The sequence below is a fragment of the Bos taurus genome, chromosome 20, assembly GCF_002263795.3.
Source record: "Bos taurus isolate L1 Dominette 01449 registration number 42190680 breed Hereford chromosome 20, ARS-UCD2.0, whole genome shotgun sequence".
NCBI lineage: Eukaryota > Metazoa > Chordata > Mammalia > Artiodactyla > Bovidae > Bos > Bos taurus.
This window is the reverse complement of record NC_037347.1, coordinates 28,710,288-28,737,618: the sequence shown is the minus strand read 5'-3', so window position 1 is coordinate 28,737,618 and position 27,331 is coordinate 28,710,288. Positions and strand designations below refer to the sequence as shown.

Here is a 27,331-nt window from a genome sequence, read left to right as displayed (position 1 = left end):
CTTTTCTTTTTCCCTTTCCAAATAAATTTTAGAATAATTTTGCTTTATTTATTTATTGTTTAGTAAATATCTTCAGGATAAAATCTTATTGGATTATAATGAGTAAATCTGTATATCACTCTGGGGAGAACTGGCACTCCTACTTTCTTTCTTACATGGCATACATTTCCATTCTTTTACTTAACTATTTCATCATTCCATTTTCTTTTTCTCGCATTCCTGTGGGTTACTAGAACATTGCTTTACACTTCATTTTGATTTATCCAAAATGGCTTTTTATATCTTTGTTAGCGGTTGCTCTAGGTATCATAATATATAATTTATTACAGTTTACTGATAGACATTTCACCAGTTTGAGTGAAGTGTAGAAACTTTATCTTCTCTTATGTCCCTTTATACTCCTGTTTATAATGTAAGGATATTAAATATTTTCTTTACATTTACATTACACTGACAACCAGATCAGGAAATGATGTGATTTTTGCTTTAATAATCAAAAACAATAGAGAAAAGTCAAAAGGAAAAGAAAGTCGACTGTATTCACTGATATTTTAACTCTTGCCATTATTCTGTTTATAATATTGCAGAATTTTTTCTTTTACAATTCCTGTCTTCTCAGAGAATTTCTTTAAATCATTCTTTTAGGATGGAAGTGAGATTTCAGCCTTCCACTAGGAGTGAGAAGGGGGCCTTGTTACCCTTCCAGGTGTTACCCCCCCAGGTGGGGTAAATGTCTCCCCACTCAGCTTTTTGTGCTGGTTGTGGGGGTGGGGCCACAGTGGTAGTGTTTGGCTGGAGTAGAACAGTTACTATCTAAATGTTTTTCTGCCTTACTAGATTATTTCTTTCATGGGAGAGAGTTTCCTGGATCTGAACTCACTGGTATTTCCAGGCTGTTGGCTTCTGTAGCACCTAGTCTGGAATATATGAGGCAACAAGAAAAAATCAGGAATCTTATTGGTGTGTCATACCTTGTGTCCCAAAGTTCCTAGTTGGCCTGCATTCTTCTCTTCACATTTCAGAATATTTTTCTGGTTTTTTAACAAGGCAAAATGTTGTTAGCTATATTTAGGGAGCAGAATAGGGGGAAATATGTCAACTACATCTTTCCAGAAGTGGATCTCCCCAATCATTGTTTGTTTAATCTAGTCATTACCCAAATACAGTCACTCACCCCCTTTAAATTGACCTAAAATGCTTTACAACACAAACATTTATTAGCCATTAGCCATTTTAATATGTGTATATAATTCAGTTGAGTCAAATATAATATATAGTGAAATATGCTATTATCCTCCCTAATGAGTTTTTCTTTTTGCCTTGACTGTTAAAATGCTCTATTTGGAATATTGATTCTCTTTTGTAGCAGTAGACATTTTTGTAGATTCCAAATTTTGAAATATTTTGTAACCAGTTTTACCAAAATCAATTGAAAATGACACTGCAGTGTTGAAAAAAAAATTTGTGCAGGACAAACAAATATGTCCTATACATTAATTTTATTTAAATGTCCGTTTATGTCAAGGCCACTGTTGTCTTTTTTATTTCTAAATATATCTTACTATGTTTGGAAAATTCCTTTCCAACTTCCTATTTGATGTGTTAAAATACAGATTCCCAGCTGTAGGTACACTTTTTTTTGCTGGGCTTGGGAAGGATGAATTGTTTGACAAGACTTGAATCTCCTGTGTGTATAATTTAAAAAGTCAGTGTTTTCTATTATCTAGTGCCTTTATATTCACATTTAAATAATTAAAAATTTAAAATACATTCTATAATGCTTAAATTTTTAATCCAGAGTACATTTTATTGAATTTAATTACATATTAGGCATATCCTTTGAGTTAACACAACAAAAAAACCTTAAACATTCTAATACAAACATTTTCTGTACTGTTTACATAATGCAGAATGGCGTTAGTGAGAATTTAGACATACATGTTAAAAAAAGAAAACCACAATTATTTGAAAATATGTTGTAATAAATCCACGGTGCTTCGTTTGTTTTTTTTTTAGTAAAATTTATGGGCAAATTTCTATCTTAAAAGACACAAAAGCAGTTCACGTAATTATACTGTGTGATATTTTTGTAGCATTATGTACCATTACAGTTAATTACAAATACTATTAAGTCTAATATTTTCATTTGTTTATCAAATAATCTTTAAAAAATAATTTGTGCTAATTATATTCTGAAGTAAATTACAAATTAAATAGCAGAATCAATTTTTATGAATAAAAGTGCTTAAACATAATAGATAACACACCAAATAATACAAGGACTTTAACCAATACCATAAACAAATTTCACTAGCTTTCTCCCATTTGGGACATGAGAAATGAAGAAATAGGTGTTATAGGTTAATCACATGATTAAAAGTAATTTTGACAATATTAGTCATGAGTGAGCTTCACTGATTTCAAAAATAAATTTTATTATAAAGGCATAATCAGGCATTCCTGACTTATTGAGAATCATATGGATATTATCATTATGACACATTAATCATGAAGATAAGCAAATCCAAAGAATTGTCCAGTTCATTTCACAGGCCATCAAAAATACAACTTTGCTTCCTAGCTTCTCTTACAACTTGTGAATCACATTTTTGAATGCTGATACATTTATAGTACTGCTGAAAAGTAATAAATCTTTAAGATTACTAAATTGTCTCATAGGCATCTCACCTGGCATTTACTAAGGATAGTTCTTTCCCTGAAGGTGAATTTCAAAGTGTTTATTATTCAGACTTAAGATGTTACTGCTGTGCCTAGGCTAGATTATCCATTCAATTCTTTGCTCCTACCTACAGGTAAAAATGTGACTTACCATCTGTTTTCCATTTGTCCTTATAAAATTATAAATAGCACTTTCTTTCATTCTCATTGTTTGGATGATAAATTTTATGGTCACACTAGTTATTGAGAAGTAAAATTAGGGAAAAAAATAAAGACTCCAAACAAGCAAAAATATATTGATTCCTTAGCACCACTGCAGGGATAGCATAAATATGCCACAGCATAGGTTCTATAAGCCTTAAGAATAAAATTATGGAACTTATTATATAACTAACCATCTAAAGGAGTCAAATTTTTAAAAAAAAAGACAGTTTATAGATAATAGCCTGATTTTTCTAAGACTCTCCTTAGTAGAAGGCCAAAGGTGTTCACCATAGTTGTTTAACCTAGACTCATTATGGAGAACTCCTTGGATTTCAATTCCCAGCTCCAAATACTTAATCTCTCAAGCTTGTTTCCTCATGTATAACACAATATGTAATAGTTTCTATAGCATAAGATGATGTGGAAATTAAATGAGATAAAACATTTCAAAGTATTTAGCGCAGTACCTGTCACATGCTAAGCACTCAACAAATGTTAGTCATTACTATTTAACAATACGATATACCATCAATAAAGAAATCAGTTGATAAGCTGCACATGTAACTGACCTTCCAGATATACTGCAAATATATTTCTAAATATCATGTGAAAGAAATACACAGAGAGTTCCAGTTTTCTTTATATCTCTGCTAGAGAAGATAAATTCAGTTAATCAAAATCAAAGTAGATAACATACATATATACAATTTAAGATTCCAAAATAATTGAGTCATTCGTCTATTTTTCATTCATTCAATAAATATTAATTCAGAGAAAGCTATAATAGGCCAGTGTGCCTTTTAATTAATACTAGAACACACACTTTTGAACTTGCTCCCACCTAAAAATGTTAATCGGAAGTACCTAATTCATTGCAAAACTTGTTCCATTAGAGAAGATTCATTTTCTACAAAGAAGTAGATTCAGTAAATAATTTTGCATAAATCTACTTAAATGCCTCAAAGATGAAAATCCAGGGAGTATGTGAGCAGAACTGACATTTCTTTTTTTATGTATCTGATTATCAAATACAAACTTACAGAGACCAAAGTAAAGATAAACTTACAGGGACCAAAACTAAACAATGAAAGCTTTCTAAAAAATATATTTAAGATAAAGTTTTGAATTGGATTCTGAGATACTCTAGGGTACTATGAGGTATTGGCAGGGAGGAGGAATGAGAAAGTTAGTGGAGTGGACACTAATATCTACAGTGCCATGCAGAGAACTACAATTGCTAAAATTCTTTACATATATATAAAGTCAACACATTACCATACTGAAATAAAGGAGAAAAATAAGGTTAACATTTGTACTACTAATAAAAGATAAAGGACAATGGGAATTTAGATAAGTTGAAAGCAACATACCCTGTAGAATAGTTTAGGAGTCACAACTCTTTTTGCTCATTAGATTATTACACATTATTAAAATTCGACAGAAGTTTTTATTATATTGCTACTGTTTTTCAAAGAAGTGGAAGCAAACACTGAAGTTACAAAGGACTGGTTTATCTCTGTTAAAATATTTTGTTTCACTTCTGATGTCACAATTTAGATTCTTCTTCTTTTTTTTTTAATTTAATTTTATTTTTTACCTTTACAATATTGTATTGGTTTTGCCATATATAGAAATGAATCCGCCACAGGTATACATGTGTTCCCCATCCTGAACCCTCCACCCTCCTCCCTCCCCATACCATCCCTCTGGGTCGTCCCAGTGCACCAGCCCCAAGCATCCAGTATCATGCATTGAACCTGGACTTCTAAAAATAAGTATAAATTTATAAAATTTTATTTTCACCTATACATTTATCCATTCACTACACACCCATGACATCTACAATGTACCTTCTCTGTGGTAGGTATGGGACAAGCAAATAAAATCAGAATCCAGGAAGGAGACACATAAAAGCATATGTATAATACAGGTAAATAAGCACAAAAAATGTGGAGTTATTTGAGCACATATGATGGTACAGAGTCAACTGGGAATGAGGGATCTGCCAGGAAGTAACATCAGATTCAAGTCTTGAAGGCTAAACTTGAGTTCATCAAAGGGAGGCACACAGTGGGCAGCACTCTGGATAGACTCTCTCTTTGTCAAGGCTAAATCAAGACAGTGAAGAAAGATTAGTGACTTGGAAAACTGCAGCATTAAGATATGGCAAAGGGGAGCCTAAAGAGGTCTGTCATGAGACCTGGCACATTATGCTCCATAGTGAGATTTGTGTTTTAGAAATATGGCCTGGCACCAATGCTAAAGGGGCATCTCAGGTGGTTCAGTGGTAAAGAACCTGCCTGCCAAGGCAGGAGATGTGGGTTCGATCCCTGAGGTGGAAAGATCCTCTGGAGAAGGAAATGGCAACCCACTCCAGTATTCTTGCCTGGAAAATCCCATGGACATAGGAGCCTGGTAGGCTACAGTCCATGGCGTTGCAAAGAGTTGGACATGACCGAGCAATTAAGTGCACACACACACACACAAAGCAATGCAAAAAATGGATTAACAGTAGATGAGGCTGATGTAGGAAAATCATGACCTTAGCTGTTGCAGCTGGTGAGCATGGAGGTAGGGGAGGCAATGAGTGGATTGATGAGCTGTTAAAGAGGACAAAGGAACAGAAATTCACGACTAATAAATATTAGTTAATAGAGGAAAAGAAAATGGCACAGTGAACTTTAGGTCTTGGCCTGGGTAACTGGATGCTAAGAAAAAAAAAAAAGAGAGAAAAAGACTACAAAGTGAAGATTTACATTAGAGCATAAACTGAATATGAAAATATCTGGGAATTTAAGACATCATTAAATCTACTTAATATGCAGCAAAACTGTTAGCTGGAAAGATGAAGAGAATTCCCAAGGTGTCTAATATATATAAACGTGGCGTAATTTTCCTACTTCAGCTTTTCTGCTTGCTCTGTATTTTTAGTCAATTTACAATTGGTCATTTTTAGTTAATCCATTCATGATGTTAACCATGAGGTTACTTAATGGAAGCATTCCATTTTTTAACCTAACAGTGGTGAAATAATTTTCTGGAGGTTCCCCAGAGAGACTCTGAAAAGTCAAAATTCAACTTTAATTTCCTTTAATTTCCTGAGTACCTTTTCTGCTTAAAGTTACTGAACTTAATTTTCTTTGCTAGGAAAAATAGCAAACACTGACACTTAAAATTTCAATTTACTACATAAATATTTCAGATTATTTTACATTGGGACAGCAATTTTTCTTTTTGAGAACCATTTTAGTCTAAATAATGGTGGTAAAATAGAAGAGTACATACTGCATATGAGCTACAAATTGTATGGGGATTTGTATATATCTAGTCACAAATGCATTTGAATTGGATTTAGTCAAAAAGCGGGTCTGACTAACTTTTCATTGAATTCAAATTGTTCAGATTTTTTTTTTTTAAAGCATGATTTTTTTTTCTTTTTTTTTTCTTTAATAGAAAATTATTTAATTAGTATACATGTGTTCCCCATCCTGAACCCTCCTCCCTCCTCCCTCTCCACACCATCCCTCTGGGTCGTCCCAGTGCACCAGCCCCAAGCATCCAGCATCGTGCATTGAACCTGGACTGGCATCTCGTTTCATACATGACGTTTCACATGTTTCAATGCCATTCTCCCAAATCTTCCCACCCTCTCCCTCTCCCACCGAGTCCATAAGACTGTTCTATACATCAGTGTCTCTTTTGCTGTCTCGTATACAGGGTTATCGTTACCATCTTTCTAAATTCCATATATATGCGTTAGATTAACTAAGTGAACTGCTTGGGTGCCATCATATAGATACCACCCAATATCATTTGGTCAAATTAATAATTAACTAAACCAAAACAAATGCCTGGCTCGTGGCTCTGAGACAAGAATATGATGAAACCTGCCATTACTTTAATGATGTAGTCTATTCAGTAAAACTTTTGTGGGTAGTTCACACGTTTTATGCCCCACAGTGCTGCAACAGAGAAGCTTCTAAGTACTATTTAACATTAATTAAGATGCCATATAAAGCATAATTTTTCACTATCTCAATTTTATTATAATTTTTTCACCCAGAATATCATACAAATTTCTGTAAAGTATTTTTTTCAAATAATTGAACTTCTCTTTTTCAAGCATTAGTCCCCTTTGTCACCAAGACCATGGGTCTTCACCACCATCCCAAACCTTCCCTCTTTGCCTGTAATTGTTCTGATCCCCACTGCACTGTGAGCTGGGGGACAGGGGACTCATAAGCACCACGGATCCCCCAGCAGGATTCACATATTGTCTTCAACCTAACCTAGTATCCTGCTGTATGATACCAATATTCCATTCAAAGCCACTGACAACCTTTCATGGCTATTCAGATTTCAATCAACTTGGTTACGGTGAGTTTTATAAAATAATTTAGTTATACACACAATAGAAAGCCTAAGGCACTGTCAACAACATAGAACAACTCTAACACTTCTTGATTTCAGACAAAGACATTAGTATTAGAAACCACTAACGACGCTTTTTGAGATATTTAGCCAGCCATGGATACCACCATGAAACACAGACGCATGTCTACAGCAGTGAGACATCATGTCTATGTGAACCTTAGTCCTACAACATCAACAACAGCTGTAACTTAAGAAATCCAAAACCCACAGCTTAAAATAAAAAATGCTCTCTAGGAAGTCTAAGAATCACTTTAGCTTAATGTGGGAAAACAGTGGAGATGAGTGGGATGAGACTGAGAAATTTGCTTCTGTGGAGATGGAGATGGGCAAGTGTATAGTTTTACTTCTTTGCCTTCAACCAATGTTTTCATAGGAGAAGTATGTTTTCCTTGTGGTGACTGCCCCCTAACCGTCATTAACAAAGGTAGACAGTGCTGATTTCCCCGTGATGACACTTCTTTTCAATATGACTGAAGAATGAACTTTACATGAAATTATTACAAACACTTCTACACCTAGTAAACATGACTGGGAAAAAAACCTTTTTAAGACAAATGGCAAAGCTTTGTTTTTAATGAATTCTTTGGTTATAAACAGGTCTAGAGTGACATTCACTCTGTGTACTGTTTGGTTTTGCTGGTGTCTATTCTGCGTGTCCCTTAAGGACTGGAATGAAATTAATTATCCTGGGTTATAGCTCATAGCACATACTTAATACAATTTACCTTGCTTTAGTGTAAAATACAGAATGAAAATATATTTGTAGATCTGAAATTGCATATATTATTTACAAAGCTACTACTGAGCATTTTACATAAACTTTTCATCCTTTTAAAAGTAAAAAATCACACGTTCTTAACAGGAAGCAGAAATAAAGCTGAAATGCAAACTCTTTGTACATCTTCCTGTGACTCTTGACATGATGTTTGTCACTCACTGGCCCACGGATTCCTGAGTTACATAAAGCATAATGAAGCATAATTAGCACATCCTGGTTATTCTGTAACAACTTATTATTATTTTAGCAAAGCAAAAATTCCTGGAAGGAGGTGATCCAAAATTGCTAAACCAAACAGTTCCTACTCAAGAGAAAAATGATGAAATATGGAAATTGTGATCCTCATCAGTAAAGAAAATAAACTAATATTGATTCATTCACAGACTAGATGTATAGGAATATATGAGAATAAAATAGGAGAATCCAGAAAAATAGAGAGAGAAAAAAATAAGACTACATAAAAAGTTATAAAATAACTTGGCCTGTGGTGACAGAAGAAAAAATAGACATCTACAATGCAACTGATTCACTTTTAGATTGGTTGTTACATGTTCTCTGGTGGAAAAAGGATGCCATTTATTTATTGTGTAATGAGTATATTCCCCTATAATATCCAAGCACATAGTGAATGTCTAGGTCTTTTATGAAACTAAAAAAAAGGAGATGGATTAACAGGCTGTGCATATTGAATTTTACATTTTATTTAGAAGGGAAGCATTTGGAAGCAACTTACATTTTTTCTGTGCCTAGGGCCACTATTTTCTATACCATTGCTGTCATCCAATTTCCTGTATAGAAAACAAAAAAGAAAATTACTATATGTTTACACAGCATCAGACTAAGTCAGTACACCATCTATATCATGGCCATCAAGTTAAAATATGAGGTCAACAGAGACAGGATTTATTCTTGCTAAAAATGGTGTTTTACTCATAATGTTGATTTTATTTGCATGCCATTGCTTGGAGAGGAACCAATGCCACAGATGAATGACAAAGGCTTGTTTATTTTATGCAGAGAGAATTGCTTTTCCCCAAGCATGAGTGAAGGTTTCAGTATATGGCCTAACATATGTTGCTTTGACCCATCAAGATAATAGCCAATCTGGAGGTCAGCCAGTACATAGATAAAGGTGCTATAATCCAACATGTTTATACACTGAATTAGAGGTTAAGCATGGCTCTTTGTCTCCTCAAAGTGCATCAGAATAAGACCACAACATGGGCTCCAGATTCTTAAGACAAGAAAGACTAAACTAGGTTACAAGGGTACATAATTAATACCCTTCTAGATCTTATGGGCAGGCTTGAGCTTGTTAAACTAGTCTCACCAGATAATAAATTGAACCATATAATCAGTTACATCAAAACTGGGAGAAGAAGTTGTAGGTAAAATTGCGTGGGTTAAATATCTTGGTGGATCAGATAAATGAATGAGCTCTTCATTGAACTGACTAGCTTGTTATACTCTTAGAATTATTTTTAAAAGTCATTTTAAAAGTCATTCATTCTGTGAATAGCTGGTATCTAAACACATACATAAGCATCAAATACAAAATATATTGATAAACACTATTCTCTTTAAAGACAAATTTATCTCCTAAACTAAAAATTCTAAAAAAAGCATTGCTAAAAGGCTTCTCTAAAGGAGTCCATGTGCCCTTCATACTTGAATTAAATCTAAAGATACTAACAAAACCTAAAGATGAGAAATGTGACTTGCAGGGGAATGGAGGGGAACACTGTGGAGGCTGAGCTGGGAGAACAAAAGAATCCAGGCAAGGGTATAATTGTTTCAAATATCTGAATAACATCATGTTTTTTATGATTCCAAGTGTAAGAAAGGTAATCAGCACATGCAAACCAGAAAGATAAAATGTTCAAGTTAATATGAACAAGTTCTCCAGAAAGAGGTTCACATCCTTTTCAATCATAAAAGTCTGATTCTAAGATTAACATTTTTTTTTCCTTATCTGGGGTTATGGAACTCCTGATATAATTATTTTATGCCCTTACTTTAGAAGCTTTGTCCTGTTGATTTGAGTGAACTTAGTAAAAATAACTATTTGAAAAATGTCTATGAATGTACGCATGACAACTATCCGCTCTAGTCTTGCTATTTAACTGTGGTTATAGCACTTACACCTCAGAGCTCGTCTTGACTGATAAAGATAAATTGCAAGTGTCCGTTTGGGTTGGTAATAGTTGCTCAGGCTTCCCTTTTCCTAGGTTTCCTTTGGCTGCTTTACTCTGGTCTCATTTTCCAGACCCTGGCTCTATTACTTGAACTTCAAACCCAGTTTTGGGCAATTCCCTCAGCCCAGCAGAGCTGGGCGCCGCTCTCAGTTCCCTGGCATGGTGGAACCAACAACTCCCACTGTCACCAAACCAAATGACATCACTGGTCATTTTCTTTCTAGTTCTCCTCCTGCTCAGCTCAACTCTAAACAAAGGGGGCTGTAAAAGAAATAGTGACACAATTTGTGTTCTCAGACAAATAATAACAAATAGAATCCTACGTCAATGCTTTTCAACATGACAGAGAATCAGAATCAGTGATGGATACTTTAAAGAAATATAGATGCTCAGGCATAGAAGGCATTCAATAACCAAAGCTTCTGCTAAGCACTTTTACACAGAGAAAGTCATTTAATCCTGAAACCTTATGTGGTAATGTCATTAAACCCATTTTGTTGAAGAGAAAACAGAAGTACAGCGAGGTGTTGCAGACAGTAAATGCCACTCTTCACCACAAATGGACATGTGCAGAAAATAACACACAATATACTCTTGTACCTTTTTTCTCTAACTGCAAACATTTTATTTAATTTCATATTTATCTGTATTTTATTCAAGGGAAAATTATTCTATAAAAAATAATACTTACAGCTGTTCACCTTGTTCAAATTCTTTCCCATCATCTGTGTAACAAAAGAAGAACTTAACTGTTAGGCTGGTTTATTATTTTTGTGGAACATATATGTGCAATTCTACTTTCCCCTGACTTCTACATCCATGACTGCCCACGCTGCTCTGCAACGAGAGGGGACAGCTGCACATCCATCATGTCTACTCCTTCCCTGCTCCCCTGACTTGCTGCTTTGATCAAGCAAAACATTGGCTTCCCTGATGGCTCAGCACATAAGGAATCCACCTGCAATGCAGGAGACTCGGAAGACACGGGTTCAGTCCCTGGGTGGGGAAGATCCCCAGGAGAAGGAAATGGCAATATGCTCCAGTATTCTTGCCTGGAAAATGCCATAGACAGAGGAACCTGGCTGGTGACAGTCCATGGGTACATGCTGAGGTATAACCGACAAGAATTGATCAAGCCTCGTCTAGTGCCTGGGATCATCAAAAACAGGACTGACTGACTTGTAATGATTGAAGTTACTAAATAGCACAAAATAGGAAAAAATACAGAATGCAAGATAAATTTTCCTAGGGGGCCAGTGGTTTCTCAGTCTGTAAACCATTAGGAACAGGCTATGAAAACAGATCTGGCAGGCAATGTCTCTTTTATGAGAATTCAAAAATGTTTGATAATACATTTTTAAAAACGAGTTATCTAAGTGGAAGAATAATTGTTTATCTTTGAGATCTTTTCTATTAAGTTACCACAGAATTTTCTAATATTCTAGTACCAAAGCATGTTATCACTTAATTGGTGTGTTGGTACCAGTAACACCAAAGAAAGGGGGACAAAAGGCATATTTTAACACTAAGCTTTTTAGGAAGTTGAGAAAAGAAGTCCATCAATATAAGCTCCTAGCTCACAGTTATCACTGATATTAACATAAATACCACTACAAATAACACAAGTTAGGTTTTTTCCCCAAAACTCTAAAGCCACTGTAATGTAGTAAGCCATAACATGAGAATATTATCTAAAAAAAGAAATCTTACCTGAGGGCTTCTTTTTCTTTTGAGTATACATTTCAAAAAGCAGAATAGCAGCCACTAAGAGAACAACCTCAGCAGCTATTGCACAAAATACTTTAAGGGGAACCAAATAGCTGAGCACGACGAGTTTAACGTGTCCTTCACTCTCCCCTAACTCGAATATTGCATGGCACAAGTAAGTTCCCTGATCGTCCTCTGAAAGTTGCGTTATCTTGAGCCTTGTTTCATTAGCATGTTTTCCACTGATCACATACTTATCATTCACTGGAACACCAATAGGAACCTAATATAAGGAGACATTAAAATTCATTTCTGTTATATTCCATAAAAAAATATATGTCCTGAATGATCTAGTTTTGAGTGAAAGCTATAAGACAGTACCAAGAAAACAGCTTAGTAGCAAAAGGGCATATTGAAATTTGTGAGAAGTTATACGTAACAGCCTTGTCTAACTCAATGAAACTATGAGCCATGCTGTGTAGGACCTCCCAAGATGGACGGGTCATGGTGTAGAGTTCTGACAAAACGTGGTCCACTGGAGAAGGGAATGGCAAAACACTTCAGTATTCTTGCCTTGAGAACCCCATGAACAGTATGAAAAGGCAAGAAGATAGGACACTGAAAGATGAACCCCTCAGGTCGGTAGGTGCCAAATATGCTACTGGAGATCAGTGGAGAAATAATTCCAAAAAGAATGAAGGGACGGAGCCAAAGCAAAAACAACACCCAATTGCAGATGTGGTGGGTAATGGAAGTAAAATCCGATGCTGTAAAGAGCAATATTACACAGGAAACGGGAATGTCAGGTCCATGAATCAAGGCAAATTGGAAGTGGCCAAACAGGAGATGGCAAGAGTGAACATCGACATTTTAGGTATCAGTGAGCTAAAATGGACTGCAATGGGTGAATTTAACTCAGATGACCATGATATCTACTACTGTGGACAAGAATCCCTTAGGAGAAATGGAGTAGCCATCATAGTATACAAAACAGTCTGGAATACGGTACTTGGATGCAGTCACAAAAATAACAGAATGATCTCTGTTCATTTCCAAGGCAAACCATTCAATATCACAGTAATCCAAGTCTATGCCCTGACCAGTAATGCTGAAGAAGCTGAAGTTGAATGGTTCTATGAAGACCTACAAGACCTTCTATAACTAACACGCAAAAAAGAGGTCCATTTCATTATAGGTGACTGGAATGCAATAGTAGGAAATCAAGAAATACCTGGAGTAACAGGCAAATTTGGCCTTGGAATACGGAATGAAGCAGGGCAAAGGTTAACAGAGTTTTGCCAAAGAACACAATGTCATGGCAAACACCCTCTTCCAACAACACAAGAGAATTCTCTATACATGGACATCACCAGATGGTCAATACTGAAATCAGATCGACTATATTATCTGCAGCCAAAGATGGAGAAGCTCTACACAGTCAGCAAAAACAAGACCGGGAGCTGACTGCGGCTCAGATCATGAACTCCTCATTGCCAAATTCAGACTTAAAGAAAGCAGGGAAAATCACTAGACCATTCAGGTATGACCTGAATCAAATCCCTTACAATTTTACAGTAGAAATGACAAATAGATTTAAGGGATTAGATCTGATAGAGTGCCTGAAGAACTATGGATGGAGGTTCATGACACTGTACAGGAGGCAGTGGTCAAGACCATCCCCAAGAATAAGAAATGCAAAAAGGCAAAATGGTTGTCTGAGCAGGCCTTAAAAATAGCTGTAAAAAGAAGAGAAGCTAAAAGCAAAGGAGAAAAGGAAAAACATACCCATTTGAATGCAGAGTTCCAAACAGCAAGGAGAGATAAGTAAGCCTTCCTAAGTAATCAGTGCAAAGAAACAGAGGAAAACAACAGAATGGGAAAGACAGAGATCTCTTCAAGAAAATTAGAGATGCCAAGAGAAAATTTCATGCAAAGATGGGCACAATAAAGAACAGAAATGGTATGGACCTAACAGAAGCAGAAGATATTAAGAAGAGGTGGAAAGAACACAGAAGAATTAGACAAAAAAGATCTTCATGACCCAGATAACCACGATGGTGTGATCACTCACTTAGAGCCAGAAATCCTGGAATGCAAAGTCAGGGGGCCTTAGGAAGCATCAGTAGAAAAAAGCTAGTGGAGGTGAAGGAATTCCAGTTGAGCTATTTCAAATCTTAAAAGACGATGCTGTAAAAATGCTACACTCAATATGCGAGCAAATTTGGAAAACTCAGCAGTGGCCACAGGACTGGAAAAGGCCAGTTTTCATTCCAATCCTAAAGAAAGGCAATGCCAAAGAATGTTCAAACTACCATACAATTGCATTCATCTCACACGCAGGCAAAATAATGCTCAAAATTCTCCAAGTCAGGCTTCAACAATACTTGCACTGTGAACTTATTGATGTTCAAGCTGGATTTAGAAAAGGCAGAGGAACCAGAGATCAAATTGCCAACATCCATTGGATCATAAAAAAAAAAGCAAGAGTTCCAGAAAAACATGTACTTCTGCTTTATTGACTATGCCAAAGCCTTTGACTGTGTGGATCACAACAACCTGTGAAAAATTCTTCAAGAGATAGGAATACCAGACCACCTTACCTGCTCTTGAGAAATATGTATGCAGGTCAAGAAGAAACTCTTAGAACCAGACATGGAACAACAGACTGGTTCCAAATCGGGAAAGGAGTACGTCAAGGCTGTATATTGTCACCCTGCTTATTTAACTTATATGCAGAGTACATCATGAAAAATGGTGGACTGGATGAAGCACAAGCTGGAATTAAGATTGCCAGGAGGAATATCTACAACCTCTGATATGCAGATAACACCACCCTTATGGCAGAAAGTAAAGAAGAACCAAAGAGCCTCTTGATGAAAGTTAAAGAGGAGTGAAAAAGTTTGCTCAACATTCAGAAAACTAAGATCATGGCATCCAGTTCCATCACTTCATGGCAAATAGATGGGGAAACAATGCAAATAGTAAGAGACTTTATTTTGGGGGGCTCCAAAATCACTGCCAATGCTGACTGCAGCCATGAAATTAAAAGACGCTTGCTCCTTGGAAGAAAAGCTATGAACAACCTAGATAGCATATTAAAAAGCAGAGACATTACTTTGCCAACAATGGTCCACTTTTTCAAAGCTATGGTTTTTCCTGTGGTCATGTATGGATGTGAGAGTTGACTATAAAGAAAGCTGAGCACCAAAGAATTGATGCTTTAGAACTGTGGTGTTGGAGAAGACTCTTGAGAGTCCCTTTTGGACTGCAAGGAGATTCAACCTGTCCATCCTAAAGAGATCAGTCCTGAATATTCATTGAAAGGACTGATGCTGAAGCTGAAACTCCAATATTTTGGCCACCTCATACAAAGAACTGACTCATCTGAAAGACCCTGACGCTGGCAAAGATTGAAGGCAGGAGGAGAAGGGGACAACAGAGGATGAGATGGTTGAATGCCACCACTGACTCAATGGACAGGAGTTTGAGTAAGCTCTGGGAGTTGGTGATGACAGGGATGCCTGGCGTGCTGTAGTCCATGGGGTCCCAAAGAATCAGACACCATTGAGCAACTGAACCGAATTGAACTGATACATAACATAGCTCAATTCCAATCAGAGTTTGACCTTTCGGAGGTAGCAAACAAAGGAAAAGGATACTTTGCTTTAAGTGCTTAGCACTGAGTGTTTGAAACTACAGCATGCAAGTCATCATGGGTAAATAGTCTATTGAAAGTAGACATACAGGAAAATTCCATCCATCCAGGTTTCATGTTAGAATACATGACTAGCTGTTCAAAGTACTTCCTCCTTCACAAGTGCAGGCATACATTCATTAAATCAACTATTAAGTTAATAAAGCTATTAAACTGATCATTTCTATTAAGGAAGCTCCCTGGTTCTTGACCCTGGGAGTTCCTCAGACTGGAACGGAAATCTTCAGGCCTTTGAAGCTGATGTAGAAGGACTAGCAGACATTCCTGTGAGCCTGGTAAGCAAGGTGGTCTGTATACTTTCTGTCTTTTCAAAGCTGAAATTCTCTGTCTTTCAATCAAGTCGGTTTCTGGAATTCACTGGGTTTTCTTCAGTCTTTTAAGATCCATACCAAGCTATTTGGGGGCTGATTTATTTAATTACTTAAATTAAATTTTATTCTTAGGCCATTTGCTGCCTTCATTGCTCTATCATTCAACTGCAGTGATCAATAAATGCTAATCTGAATACAAGTATTCTTGGAGATTATCTGATGAAGAACTGTGAGTTTATTATTTGCCAAAAATTATATCAACCTGGCTCTCTGTGCACAGCATTGCCTGTGATCTTGTTACAAAGGTACTCTCTAACTCAGGGCTGATAAATCAAAGCACCTCATGTTTAGTAGGCACCCCAGGTTGAGTCTAATGCAGATGGTTCATGTACATTTTGAAAAAACACTTGACCTAAAGTTTTGACTTGTACTCTCTTCGCTGCACTTTTCTTATATCCTAATATGATCCATGCTTGGGGCTAAATTGAGAGACCTTTAGTAAGATGGAAAGAAGCACAGACTGTATTCTAAAAGTTCAATATAATTATATTTGGCTATTTTTTGTCTAGTATGACATATGTGGGCTTTCCAGGTAGCTTAGCTGGTAAAGAATCCACCTGCAATGCAGGAGACCCTGGTTCAATTCCTAGGTCCAGAAGTTCCCCTGGAGAAGGGATAGGCTACCCACTCCAGTATTCTGGTTCAGACAGTAAAGAATATGCCTGGAATGCAGGAGACCTGGATTCAATCCCTGGGTCGGATGATCCCCTGGAAAGGTCATGGCAACCCACTCTAGTATTCTTGCCTGGAGAATCCCCATGGACAGAGGAGTCTGGCAGGCTACGGTCTATGAGGTTGCAAAGAGTCAGACAGGACTGAGTACTTGTCAGCAGCAGCATGTTTTTCTTAATATCAGGTCTTTGAAAAGCCATTCATTTTTAGTAGGAATTTAAAGTATCTGGCTTCCCCTAGGTCCCTGGAGGCATGAAAGAGGTCAGTGACACTAAAAGAACCCAAAACCTAAGTTTAAGTTACCTAATTTTCATTCTTTCCTTAAATAGTGCCACTATATTGCATTCTATCACACATGTGTCCAGAGACAGAAGCAGGAAAAGATAACTTCCTTTTTTTCAAGTTACTTTCATGAAATGATAAGGAAAAAAAAGAATCATTTTTGTTGGGGTTATACCTAAGCTTATCAACTAAAAATGAATTGTAACTTTCAGTGAATTTAAATAAATTGCTAATTGTAAAAACAAAGCACCAGCTAATGAAACATTGGGAGTATCTTCAGATATATAATGTAAAGTGCTGAAAACATCAAACAACTCCATTCATCACTGTTCTTTCTCCATGATCATGTATTTAAGAACAAGATAAGAGAAGTAGAAATAGTCCTAAGAACTTTGAGTATAATACAATCTTATTACTTATCAAATAAATGTGTTTATTTTGTAAGTCAAAGAAATATTATCTTACCTGTACACTCCCATTGCCACCGTACCAGGTCCAATTTAAAGGAAGACAATCTTGACATTTACACATCAAGACAACTGAATCCCCCAAGTAAGTGATCAATGGTTTGTTTTGTCCATTAATTTCAGGAACTAAGGAAAATGTAGAAATATACATATTACTAAAAAGTCTGAATGGCGGGATGTATTCAAGTTCAATATAATTTATCCTTTCATTTTTTCATTTATATATGATTTTCTTTCTGTAGTTTTAGTTCTATATAAAATGAATCAATGTACAGTATTTAGGATGGACCATTGTAGTAGGTAGGTTCTCTGCACATTTAATGAGAGGAATAGTCAGTTCAGTTCAGTTCAGTCGCTCAGTCGTGTCCAACTCTTTGCGACCCCATGAATTGCAGCATGTGAGGCCTCCCTGTCCATCACCAACTCCCAGAGTTCACTCAAACTCATGTCCATCGAGGTGGTGATGCCATCCAGCCATCTCATCCTCTGTCGTCCCCTTCTCCTCCTGCCCCCAATCCCTCTGAGGATCAGAGTAGGTAGGTAGTGCAATGTAATTGTCAGTAGTCTTGCCTGGAGAATCCCAAGGACGGGGAGCCTGGTGGGCTGCCGTTTATGGGGTCGCACAGAGTCGGACACGACTGAAGTGACTTAGCATAGCATAGCATAGAAAGAGAAGAAAGGTCTTCTATTATGAGCCTAATAACAGTTATAAATATTGTAATAAACTGTTACATACTTTGGATATGAAAGAAACTTGATGTTTTTCAAGTCTATTTTTCCGTCCCACCTACTAAATTACTTTAGAACAAATATTTCTCTTAAAGTTTACCCTTAGATGGCACTTAAGTAAGGAGACAAAATTTTTAGGATTTAAAATTCTTAGTTCATACAAATTTATGAAAAGGGTTGGAGAAGGTGAGAAGATGAGAAACAGAGGAGATTTAAGAAAGAAAAGAAAGAAAACGAGATTAAAAATTCTTCCATGTTGTTTTGTTAAAAAAAAAACAAAACACCTAATAGTCACTGTGATAATCTATTTCATAAAGTTAGAAGCAGATGCCATTAGTAACAGACTAAAATTGAGTACTAAATGTAGAAAAATTAAGTTTTAAGGCTATGAATAACTTGGTATGTGTGTGCTAAGTCACTTTAGTCGTGTCCGACTCTTTGCAACCCTATGAACTCTAGCCCTCCAGGCTCCTCTGTCCATGGGATTCTCCAGGCAATACTGGAGTTGGTTGTCATTTCCTTCTCCAGAATAATTTGGTAAGAAAATTAAAACAGAACAACACAAGCAAAGCAATAAAGGTCAACCAGTAGCCTCCATGATGAAATCAATTCCTTCTGATGGACCTCAAGGGATGTATTAGAGAATGTACATTTATACTGGAGATAGAAACTTATCAACAAAGATGACTTTTGTTGATATTTTTTCTTTTACTAATTTTAGCAGGTTTTGTGTTTTGTTTTTCCTTTTTGTTGGTTTGCTAGCAGAGAGTGTTTGAAATTATGTGTACATTTTAATAATATTATGTTGACAAATTTTATAAGATATTGTTTGCTATTCGTTATCCTATTTTTAGATTTTATTTTGGAGAGGGTCAGGGTGGAAAATGGAAAGATCAATTTTAGTTGCTAAAATTAGATTTCCAGATTAAATATATTTTCTAAATGCTCTTGGCTTTCTACTCCCCAAAGATAACTGAGCATTTTATGGATATGTGAATTATAAAGATGAGGAAGGGGAAAATAATCATAACAACTAGAAAATAAATTCTGACTTCTATATCCACTTGTATGGGCTTCCCTGGTGGCTCAGATGGTAAAGAATCTGTCTGCAATGCAGGAGACCAGGGTTTGATCCCTGAATCGGGACGATCCCCTGGAGAAGGGAATGACAACCCACTCCAGTATTCTTGCCTAGAGAATTCCATGGACAGAGAAGCCTGGAGGGCTACAGTCTATGGAGTTGCAAAGAGTCAGACACAACTGAGCAACTAACACACACACACACACACACACACTCCTCCACATAACCACTTGTATAGGGGATAAAAATAGGGTTGGATTTCTTCACAATTTGTCTTTAGGTGATGAACGTTATAGTGACGAATGTGGGAAGTCTTCCATTTTCCTTATGGTTTCACATGGGGCTAAATACAATTGCACACATCACCCTCTCCTTCATCAGTAAATCTGCCCAGCATAGTGTTGAATGAGGCACTGCTAAAAATAGAGATGCAAGAGAGAAAGATATATCACCAGTGCAAATGGTCCAGAAATCTTAAGATGGCAGAGCAATCTATAAGTCAATGATTACTGTACCTGTTATAACCAAGCAAACCCATTTAGACAAGATGGAATGAGGTATAATTTTACATTAACCAAATGTGTGAACTGCCAATCATAATTTATAATCACCCCCACTAACAGTTTATGAGCACCTAGAAAGGTACCACTAGGGCGCTCCTGAGGAAGGAGAGACGTGAGACACATGTGACTGTTGTGACTGAGCTCATCCCAGTCACAAGAAACTGGTGAGCTGATCTTGCCAGAGAATATTCTGAGCACTCCTTCTGAGAGCCTACTAGCATCCCATATTCCCTTTCAGTCACCATGAGGCTGAGGGACTTTAAGGGAAATGTAGTCATTATTTGTCCATTTCAAAGATCAGACCATTAGTGTTTGAATTAGTCAGCACAATGTGACGGTGATGTGACAAACGTAAGATTTAGGTCCGGGAAATATCTGAGTTATAATTATAGTTTCAGTGTCACTAGCGTTGAGGACATAGGCAGATTATACCCCCCCGCCCCACAGTGTTACTGTAAAGAACTAAGTACAGGAACATAATATATCACATTGCTTGGTGTAGAGCAGTTGTTGTGGTTTAGTTGCTAAGTCGTGTCCAACTCTTTTGCGACTCCATGGAATGTAGCCCACCAGGCTCCTCTATCCATGGGATTTCTCAGGCAACAATAATTGGAGTGGATTTCCATTTCCTTCCCCAGGGATCTTGCTGACCCAGGGATCAAATCCACGTCTTCTGCACTGGCAAGTGGATTCTTTAACGCTAAGCCACCAGGAAAGCCCTTGGTGTAACGTGAACACCACAAAGTTCAAACTTTTGTTGTGTCCATGTACTGGTACTGCTCTTCTTAATAGAGCTTTCTTATGATTTATAACGCCCATGGCCTTCCTACATTAGCCAGCTTAATGGTGTAGATTATTGTCATGTGCAAGAATGATTTCTAGGCCATGTGGAAGACAGAAGAAATAAAACACAGAATGAAAAGAGAACTGGAAATTCATCTGAATTCATTTCAGAACTTTAAGAATGTATGAAAACACCCCTGAATGAGGAAAAGCATCCAAACTGAGTCTTTTACAGAACACCCAGCTAATCTGAGAAAGGTGATTTAAATGATGGAAAATAAAAAATGAATTCACAGGGGACAACATCCAGAAGAATGATGAAACAGTAACTTTGAGATGCTGGTGGTGGTACCAATTCATTCTTTAATAATATATATATTTAAAAATTTGCTGTGAAGCTGTAAAACAAATTCTACTGCTTGAAAAACTCATTCAAGTCCTTGGCTAACATAGATGAATAAGAGTTTGTTTGTATAAGAATTACAATTTAAGTATAAATTAGAACAATTTAAATCAGGGGACCTAATTACCTCTCCTTACCATAAAAAGAAATGAAATTGGTTAAAAGTTAAAAAGAAATTATTGTTTCCAGAACTATGTAGTATATGGAGCAGAAAGAATAAATGGAATAATAACTTTACATATTATTATAAAACCTAAGAATATAAAGAAAATGGCCCATTCAATACATACTGAATTTAACAAGGCAGAATACAGCAAGTAATACTTTGATACACTGTGAGCTAAATTTTTAAATACTATTCACGTGTCTTTTTATAATACAAGTAAAGAGGGTATCTCTCATGTAAGTGTTGTTACTAGATCATTTTTTTTTTATCCAGTTCAATTTCCTCTGTGGCTACTCCTTCAGGGCCATTTGAAGGTCCAGACAGCACTCTAATAGAAGAACCCATACAAGAAAGGAGAAGGCAATGGCACCCCACTCCAGTACTCTCGCCTGGAAAATCCCATGGATGGAGCAGCCTGGAAGGCTGCAGTCCATGGGGTCACTGAGGGTCAGACACGACTGAGGGACTTCACTTTCACTTTTCACTTTCATGCACTGGAGAAGGAAATGGCAACCTACTCCAGTGTTCTTGTCTGGAGAATCCCAGGGACAGGGGAGCCTGGTGGGCTGCCGTCTATGGGGTCACACAGAGTTGGACACAACTGAAGTGACTTAGCCTTAGCCTAGCCATACAAGAAAACCAGAAGCAAAGCTAGCACCCAAAAGAAGACTGACTGTACATACTGACATGAACATGAGAACTGTATTTTAAGTTCCTGAAAAATAAGACAATAACTTTAAACGTCACAATGTTAAAAGGTTTAATTTAGCCTGAACCAAAGAACATATTTTGTTTCGTTTTTCTTATGGTAGAGCCAGTTTCCTCAGGAGGCACTGGAGAAGAAGACAACAGAAGTCTGGGGAGAGGCTGGATTGAATTCCCTGGTGACCTCGGTATTAAATTCCCTACTCTCATTCAACCCTCCAGTTTTTCAGTCCTAGATGGGGGTGAGTCCTGGATGGGTCATATTCCAGGGCACAGATTGGGCCTTGTTTTCTAAGGCTAGGAATCTGGAGGTATAAATAACTCAGCTTCATACTCAGCATGTTTTTTTCTGGTTTGGGAGGGTCTCTCCTCCTATCTGGGGAAATAAGTACCAAATTGAGCTTGGACTGTGAAAGCATAGGTGACCGTGCTTTGGTTTAAGGTTAGTAAGACCTAATTGAGAAAAAAGAAGCCACCCAAGGATTTCAGCAAGGTTTGCAGCCAGGTCTGGCCGATAATGAGATGTTATTTTTCTCTGGTGTCTCTTTTCTGTGTGTATTTCCATATTTGAGATTTTTCTGTGAAGAGGAACGACTGTGCCAGGTAAGAATGGAGTTATTCTTGGGTCTCCTGACAAAACATTATCAGCTCAGGAGCACTTTCCAATCGGACTCCATTCCAATATTCCCAAGAGCTGACATGGTTTTACTACTAAATGGAGTATGAGAACACAGAAGTACTTTGAGGGATAAAGTCCTACCTGGAAAGATCAACTCTACTTTTGGAGAGGCCTCAATTAAAAGACTGGCTTCCCTGGTGGCTGAGGGTAAAAGAATCTGCCTGCCAATGCAGGAGACATGGGTTCAATCCCTAGGTCGGGAAGATTCCTTGGAGGAGAAAATGGCAACCCACTCCAGTATTGTTGCCTGGAAAATCCCATGGAGAGGAACCTGGCAGGCTACAGTCCATGGAATTGCAAAGAATCAGACACAACTGAGTGACTAAGCAACTAAACACCTGCAGATTAAGTAGTTTTGAGCTTGGTTAACATAGAGATTCTTTTCTGAAGCCACAAGGTTCCTTCCAAACCTCAGATGGAACACAGCCACCCTTCTTGAGTTCCACATGGAGAGGTACAACATCTACATATTTGGCACTGCTTTTTCATACTGTAGCTCTGATACAGTTATTTCTGGAGTCAGGCTAGGCTCACCTTAAAACAAGCACTGCTTTGAAGATAAACTGTGAAACTGGTTTGGTTGAGCACCAGTTAAGGGCACAGTTTTGGCTTTCCCAGCTTGTGGATCTCCCAGACACCTATTCTGCTTTTCAATTTCAGCATTAATTTTGGAAATTAATCAGGCCATGCTTCAGCATGGGAATGTGTGTTGAAATATGATCAAAATATTGAAAATTCACCCACAAGCTAAGAATCAAAAGTAGACACAGGTAACATTTGAGACGGCAGAAGATACATTGGCCTGCAGTAAGCCTCTAAGAGGCACAGGCTTGGAAGGCATAACTGGTAGCTGAAGGGTGCTTTTCAAGAAAATCCTGGGTATTTTATGAGGTTTGGGTGAGGAACACATGGGTATGCTATGAAAGCATCCCAGGTTAAATGTTAACTGCAGATAACTGGCAGTGACTGAGGGATACCACAGGGAAACAAAACACATTCTGTATTCTTTGCATCTCTTCTGTTTCCTTGATGATACCCTAAACTAAAAACCAAAGTGATATTAATCACTGCTCTGGTATGCTTTCTTTGGCTGTTAAGAGTGATGTGCATCCAACTTAGAAAAGGCACTATACTCAGGGAACACTGATTTGTTCAAACCTCCAGAGGTAACAGCTGGTTCTGGGTTTCTGCTTATGTTTAGAAATATTTACGAATAGAAGGACAGTGTTAGAGCATTCTAATGTGTCCTGTTGACTTTATGGGACTCTGGATAAAGTAGGACACACACTCTTTGGGTTGAAAGAATTCAAGTTTTAAGATAGTAAATTTGCTGATTCAGATGTGTCAAGGAAGGTAAGGTCTAGGAACCACTTAGTGGAAGTGAAAGCCCTATGGAGCTGTAAGCTTAGAGATTTCTATTTGCATATTTGTGGACTAGAAAACATCAGCCTGTATCACTTTTGGCTCAAGGATATTTAGGTGTTATTGAATTAGAAAAAGATTCTCCCATGTAGTCAAAGCCAGCTAACTAGCATTCTATTAATACACTATACACTTCTATCAATACACTTTGAAGCTGAAGTTCCAACTGTTTCTATTATTCTGTTCTTCCCTACTTTGACTTGTTGGATGCTCCCAGGTGAGGACAGATGGCTGGGAGAAGAGAGGTTTCATAGCACTTGGTACTATCAAAATCTCACTGTGTCTTCTAAGTTCTTTGTCCTATTACTTATTCTTTACCAACAAAATTTCTGCATCTTGGTACTAAGAACTTTTAACACTGATTGTTATTATAGACATGTTCAGTATCCACTTTAGAATATTTCACCTTCTGCTGAAAAACATGGTAGACCACCACTGCTCTTTCTCAGTGAAAGGTAATCACTGACATATTAGCAGTTGCAAGCTTCAGGCATGACCTTTGCTTTCTCCCTGTACTGTCACCAACAGACAAACACACAAAGTCAGCAGGTTTTTTTTACAACATACTAATCAGGGATGTTCAGGTTTTTTATAATCTTGTAGTACAGTCAAAGATGGAGAAGCTCTATAGAGTTAGTAAAAACAAGACCTGGAACTGACTGCTGCTCAGATCATGAGCTCCTTATTGCAAAATTCAGGCTTAAATTGAAGAAAGTAGGGAAAACCACTAGGCCATTCAGGGATGAGCTAAATCAAATCCCTATGACTATACAGTGGAGGTGACAAATAGGCTCAAGGGATAAAATCTGGTAGACAGAGAGCCTGAAGAACTATGGATGGAGGTTTGTAACACTGCACAGGAGGCAGTGACCAAAACCATCACAAAGAAAACGAAATCCAAAAAGGCAAAATGGCTGTCTGAGGAGGCCTGCCAAATAGCTGAGGAAAGAGGAGAAGTGAAAGGCAAAGGAGTAAGGTGAAAGATATATCCATCTGAATGCAGAGTTCCAAAGAACAGCAAGGAAAAATAAGAAGGCCTTCCTAAAAGAACAATGCAAAGAAACAGAGGAAAACAATAGAATGGGGAAGATGGGAGATCTCTCTTCAAGAGCATCAGAGATCTCAAGGGAACATTTCATGCAAGGATCATGATAAAGGACAGAAACAGTAAGAACCTAACAAAGCAAAAGAGATTAAGAATAGGTGGCAAGAATACACAAAAGAACTTTACAGATAAGGTCTTACTAACCCAGATAACCAGGATGGTATAGTCACTCACCTAGAGCCTGACATCCTAGAGTCTGAAGTCAAGTGGGCCTTAGCAGGAATTACTAATTTTAATTAGAAAAGACCTTGATGCTTAGAAAGACTGAAGGCAAGAGAAGGAAGCAGCAGAGGATGAGATGGTGAGATGGCATCACCAACTCAATGTACATGAATTTGACCAAACTCCAGGAGACAGTGGAGGACAAAGGAGCCTGATGTGCTGCAGTCTGTGGGGTCACAAAGAGTTGGACATGACTTACTGACTGAAAAACAACAGTAACAAATCAACCAATTCCCATAAAAGGAGAAAGAGGGACTTTGCTGATAAACTGTTTGGAGGTCTCAGGTGCATGCACTCCAGTTGACTCATGTAGCAGAATTTGGTGGGGGGCGGTGCTCAATTAGAGGATAAAATAGGCTCAAATAGAGGATAAAACGGGCTTTTCATCTACACTCAATTGAAAAGATAACCTTTCTTAGGAAAAGTCATAAACAATCCACATGGAAAAATAGTAATACAGGATATTTGTAAAAATATACACTAGTCTAGAAGTCTTATAAGACCTAAACAACCATAATATGAATTATTCTCAAGTGCTGTTAAATTATACTCAAATGAAATAATTCCTCCAAGTAACAGTCACCTGAAATAAACAGAATTATTTTACCAACACGAATCTTGAAGGGCCCAAATTATTAATTATATAAAATCTTTAAGATATAGGACACACTTAAAAGTTACACTGTTAAGTGGGCATTTAAAACTAATACACTGAAAATAAACTGTTTCAAGAAATCTATCAAAAGCAAAAAAGAATATATTCAGTGGCTCTTTGTATTCCTCAAGCACTTGATTTCAAACCTAGACCTTGTGTAGGTGCTTCTAACAAAAGCCAGCATCAACCTAGTTACTCAAAATAGATATAAATCAAGAGGCCGCCTTTAAGATTGGCATTAAATTTCTTAGTGTTAAAGTGTTAGTCACTCAGTCATGTCTGACTCTTTGCCACCCCATGGACTGTAGCCTATCAAGCTCCTCTGTGCATGGAATTCTCCAGGCAAGAATACTGGAGTGGGTAGCCATTCTCTTCTCCAGGGACCTTCCCAACCCAGGGATCAAACCAGGGTCTTCTGCATTGCAGGCATATTCTTTACTGTCTGAGCCACCAGGGAAGTCCCGAAAACATGGTACATTGTAAATGAAAATGCTTCTCTTCACATTAGAGGCCAGAATGACCAGTTCCAAGTAGTAATGTAAGAATTTATTATGAGTGCTAATAAGAAAAAATGAATTTAATATTCAAACTTTGAATAGGTATGACAGTACATACTTCTAGAAAACCGTGCTATTTAGAAGAAGAGAAAAAAGCAATTTTTAAAGCTGAATCTCCTGGAGGCACTTTGAGCCTCAAGATTTGATAGGCATTTCCTCAAGACCTCTAGCCTTTCTTTATGCGTTTAAAGGAAACACAATAAATTGTTTACTAGGGTTGTGTGTGTGTCCACAAGTTTAGTATCTGTTAGCTCATTAGAATGGTTGCAGCGGGCAGAGAAAAAGACTGGGGAAAGAAAGGAAAAGAAAAAAGAAGAAAAGAAATAAGGGAAGGAAATTTATACAACGTATCTAACATTCACTAGGTTAAATTAGGCAAATAGAGGAAAGATGGTTAAAAGAGAACATCCATGATCAAAATAATCAAAAGATGATAACAGATTCTGCCTTTGCCAAGACCAAAGTGCATAAATACAGAATTTATTATATTTATTCAGTAGGAACATATACAAAACCACCTGAAGGAAATGAGTCTGCTTGCAGAGGGACTACAGGGAGGCATGAATGAGGCAACGAGCTGAAATCATGGCTATGATGGAGCCAGCCATCCTGCTACTGATGGGACTCTGGGGACAGTATACTTCGTCAGAGCAGCTAGCTGTTAATATCATAAAATATGATTTTTTTGTGAAGATAATTACCCAATTTGAACAACTAGTCTATATTATGAGATTAAGACCTTTAAAGTTTTGGTTTA

The 27,331-nt window shown here is 37.2% G+C and overlaps 1 protein-coding gene across 11 annotated transcripts in view; it reads right to left on the bottom strand.

Annotated features, from left to right (window-relative positions):
• The window catches only part of EMB (embigin), a 169,955-nt gene that overhangs the window by 36,227 nt on the left and 106,397 nt on the right, over positions 1 to 27,331 (bottom strand). For 9 of the 11 annotated variants that reach the window (XM_024981475.2, XM_024981476.2, XM_024981474.2 and 6 more), the window contains 4 exons: positions 17,503 to 17,630; positions 12,001 to 12,280; positions 10,982 to 11,015; positions 8,829 to 8,883 (listed from right to left, as the gene is read on the bottom strand). In XM_024981475.2, the coding sequence (XP_024837243.1) occupies positions 8,829 to 8,883; positions 10,982 to 11,015; positions 12,001 to 12,280; positions 17,503 to 17,630 (497 nt within the window). Of the gene's footprint in view, positions 1 to 1,778; positions 8,269 to 8,828; positions 8,884 to 10,981; positions 11,016 to 12,000; positions 12,281 to 17,502; positions 17,631 to 27,331 lie in introns of those variants that run through there. The other 2 variants (XM_024981471.2, XM_024981469.2) reach the window with 2 other exon arrangements.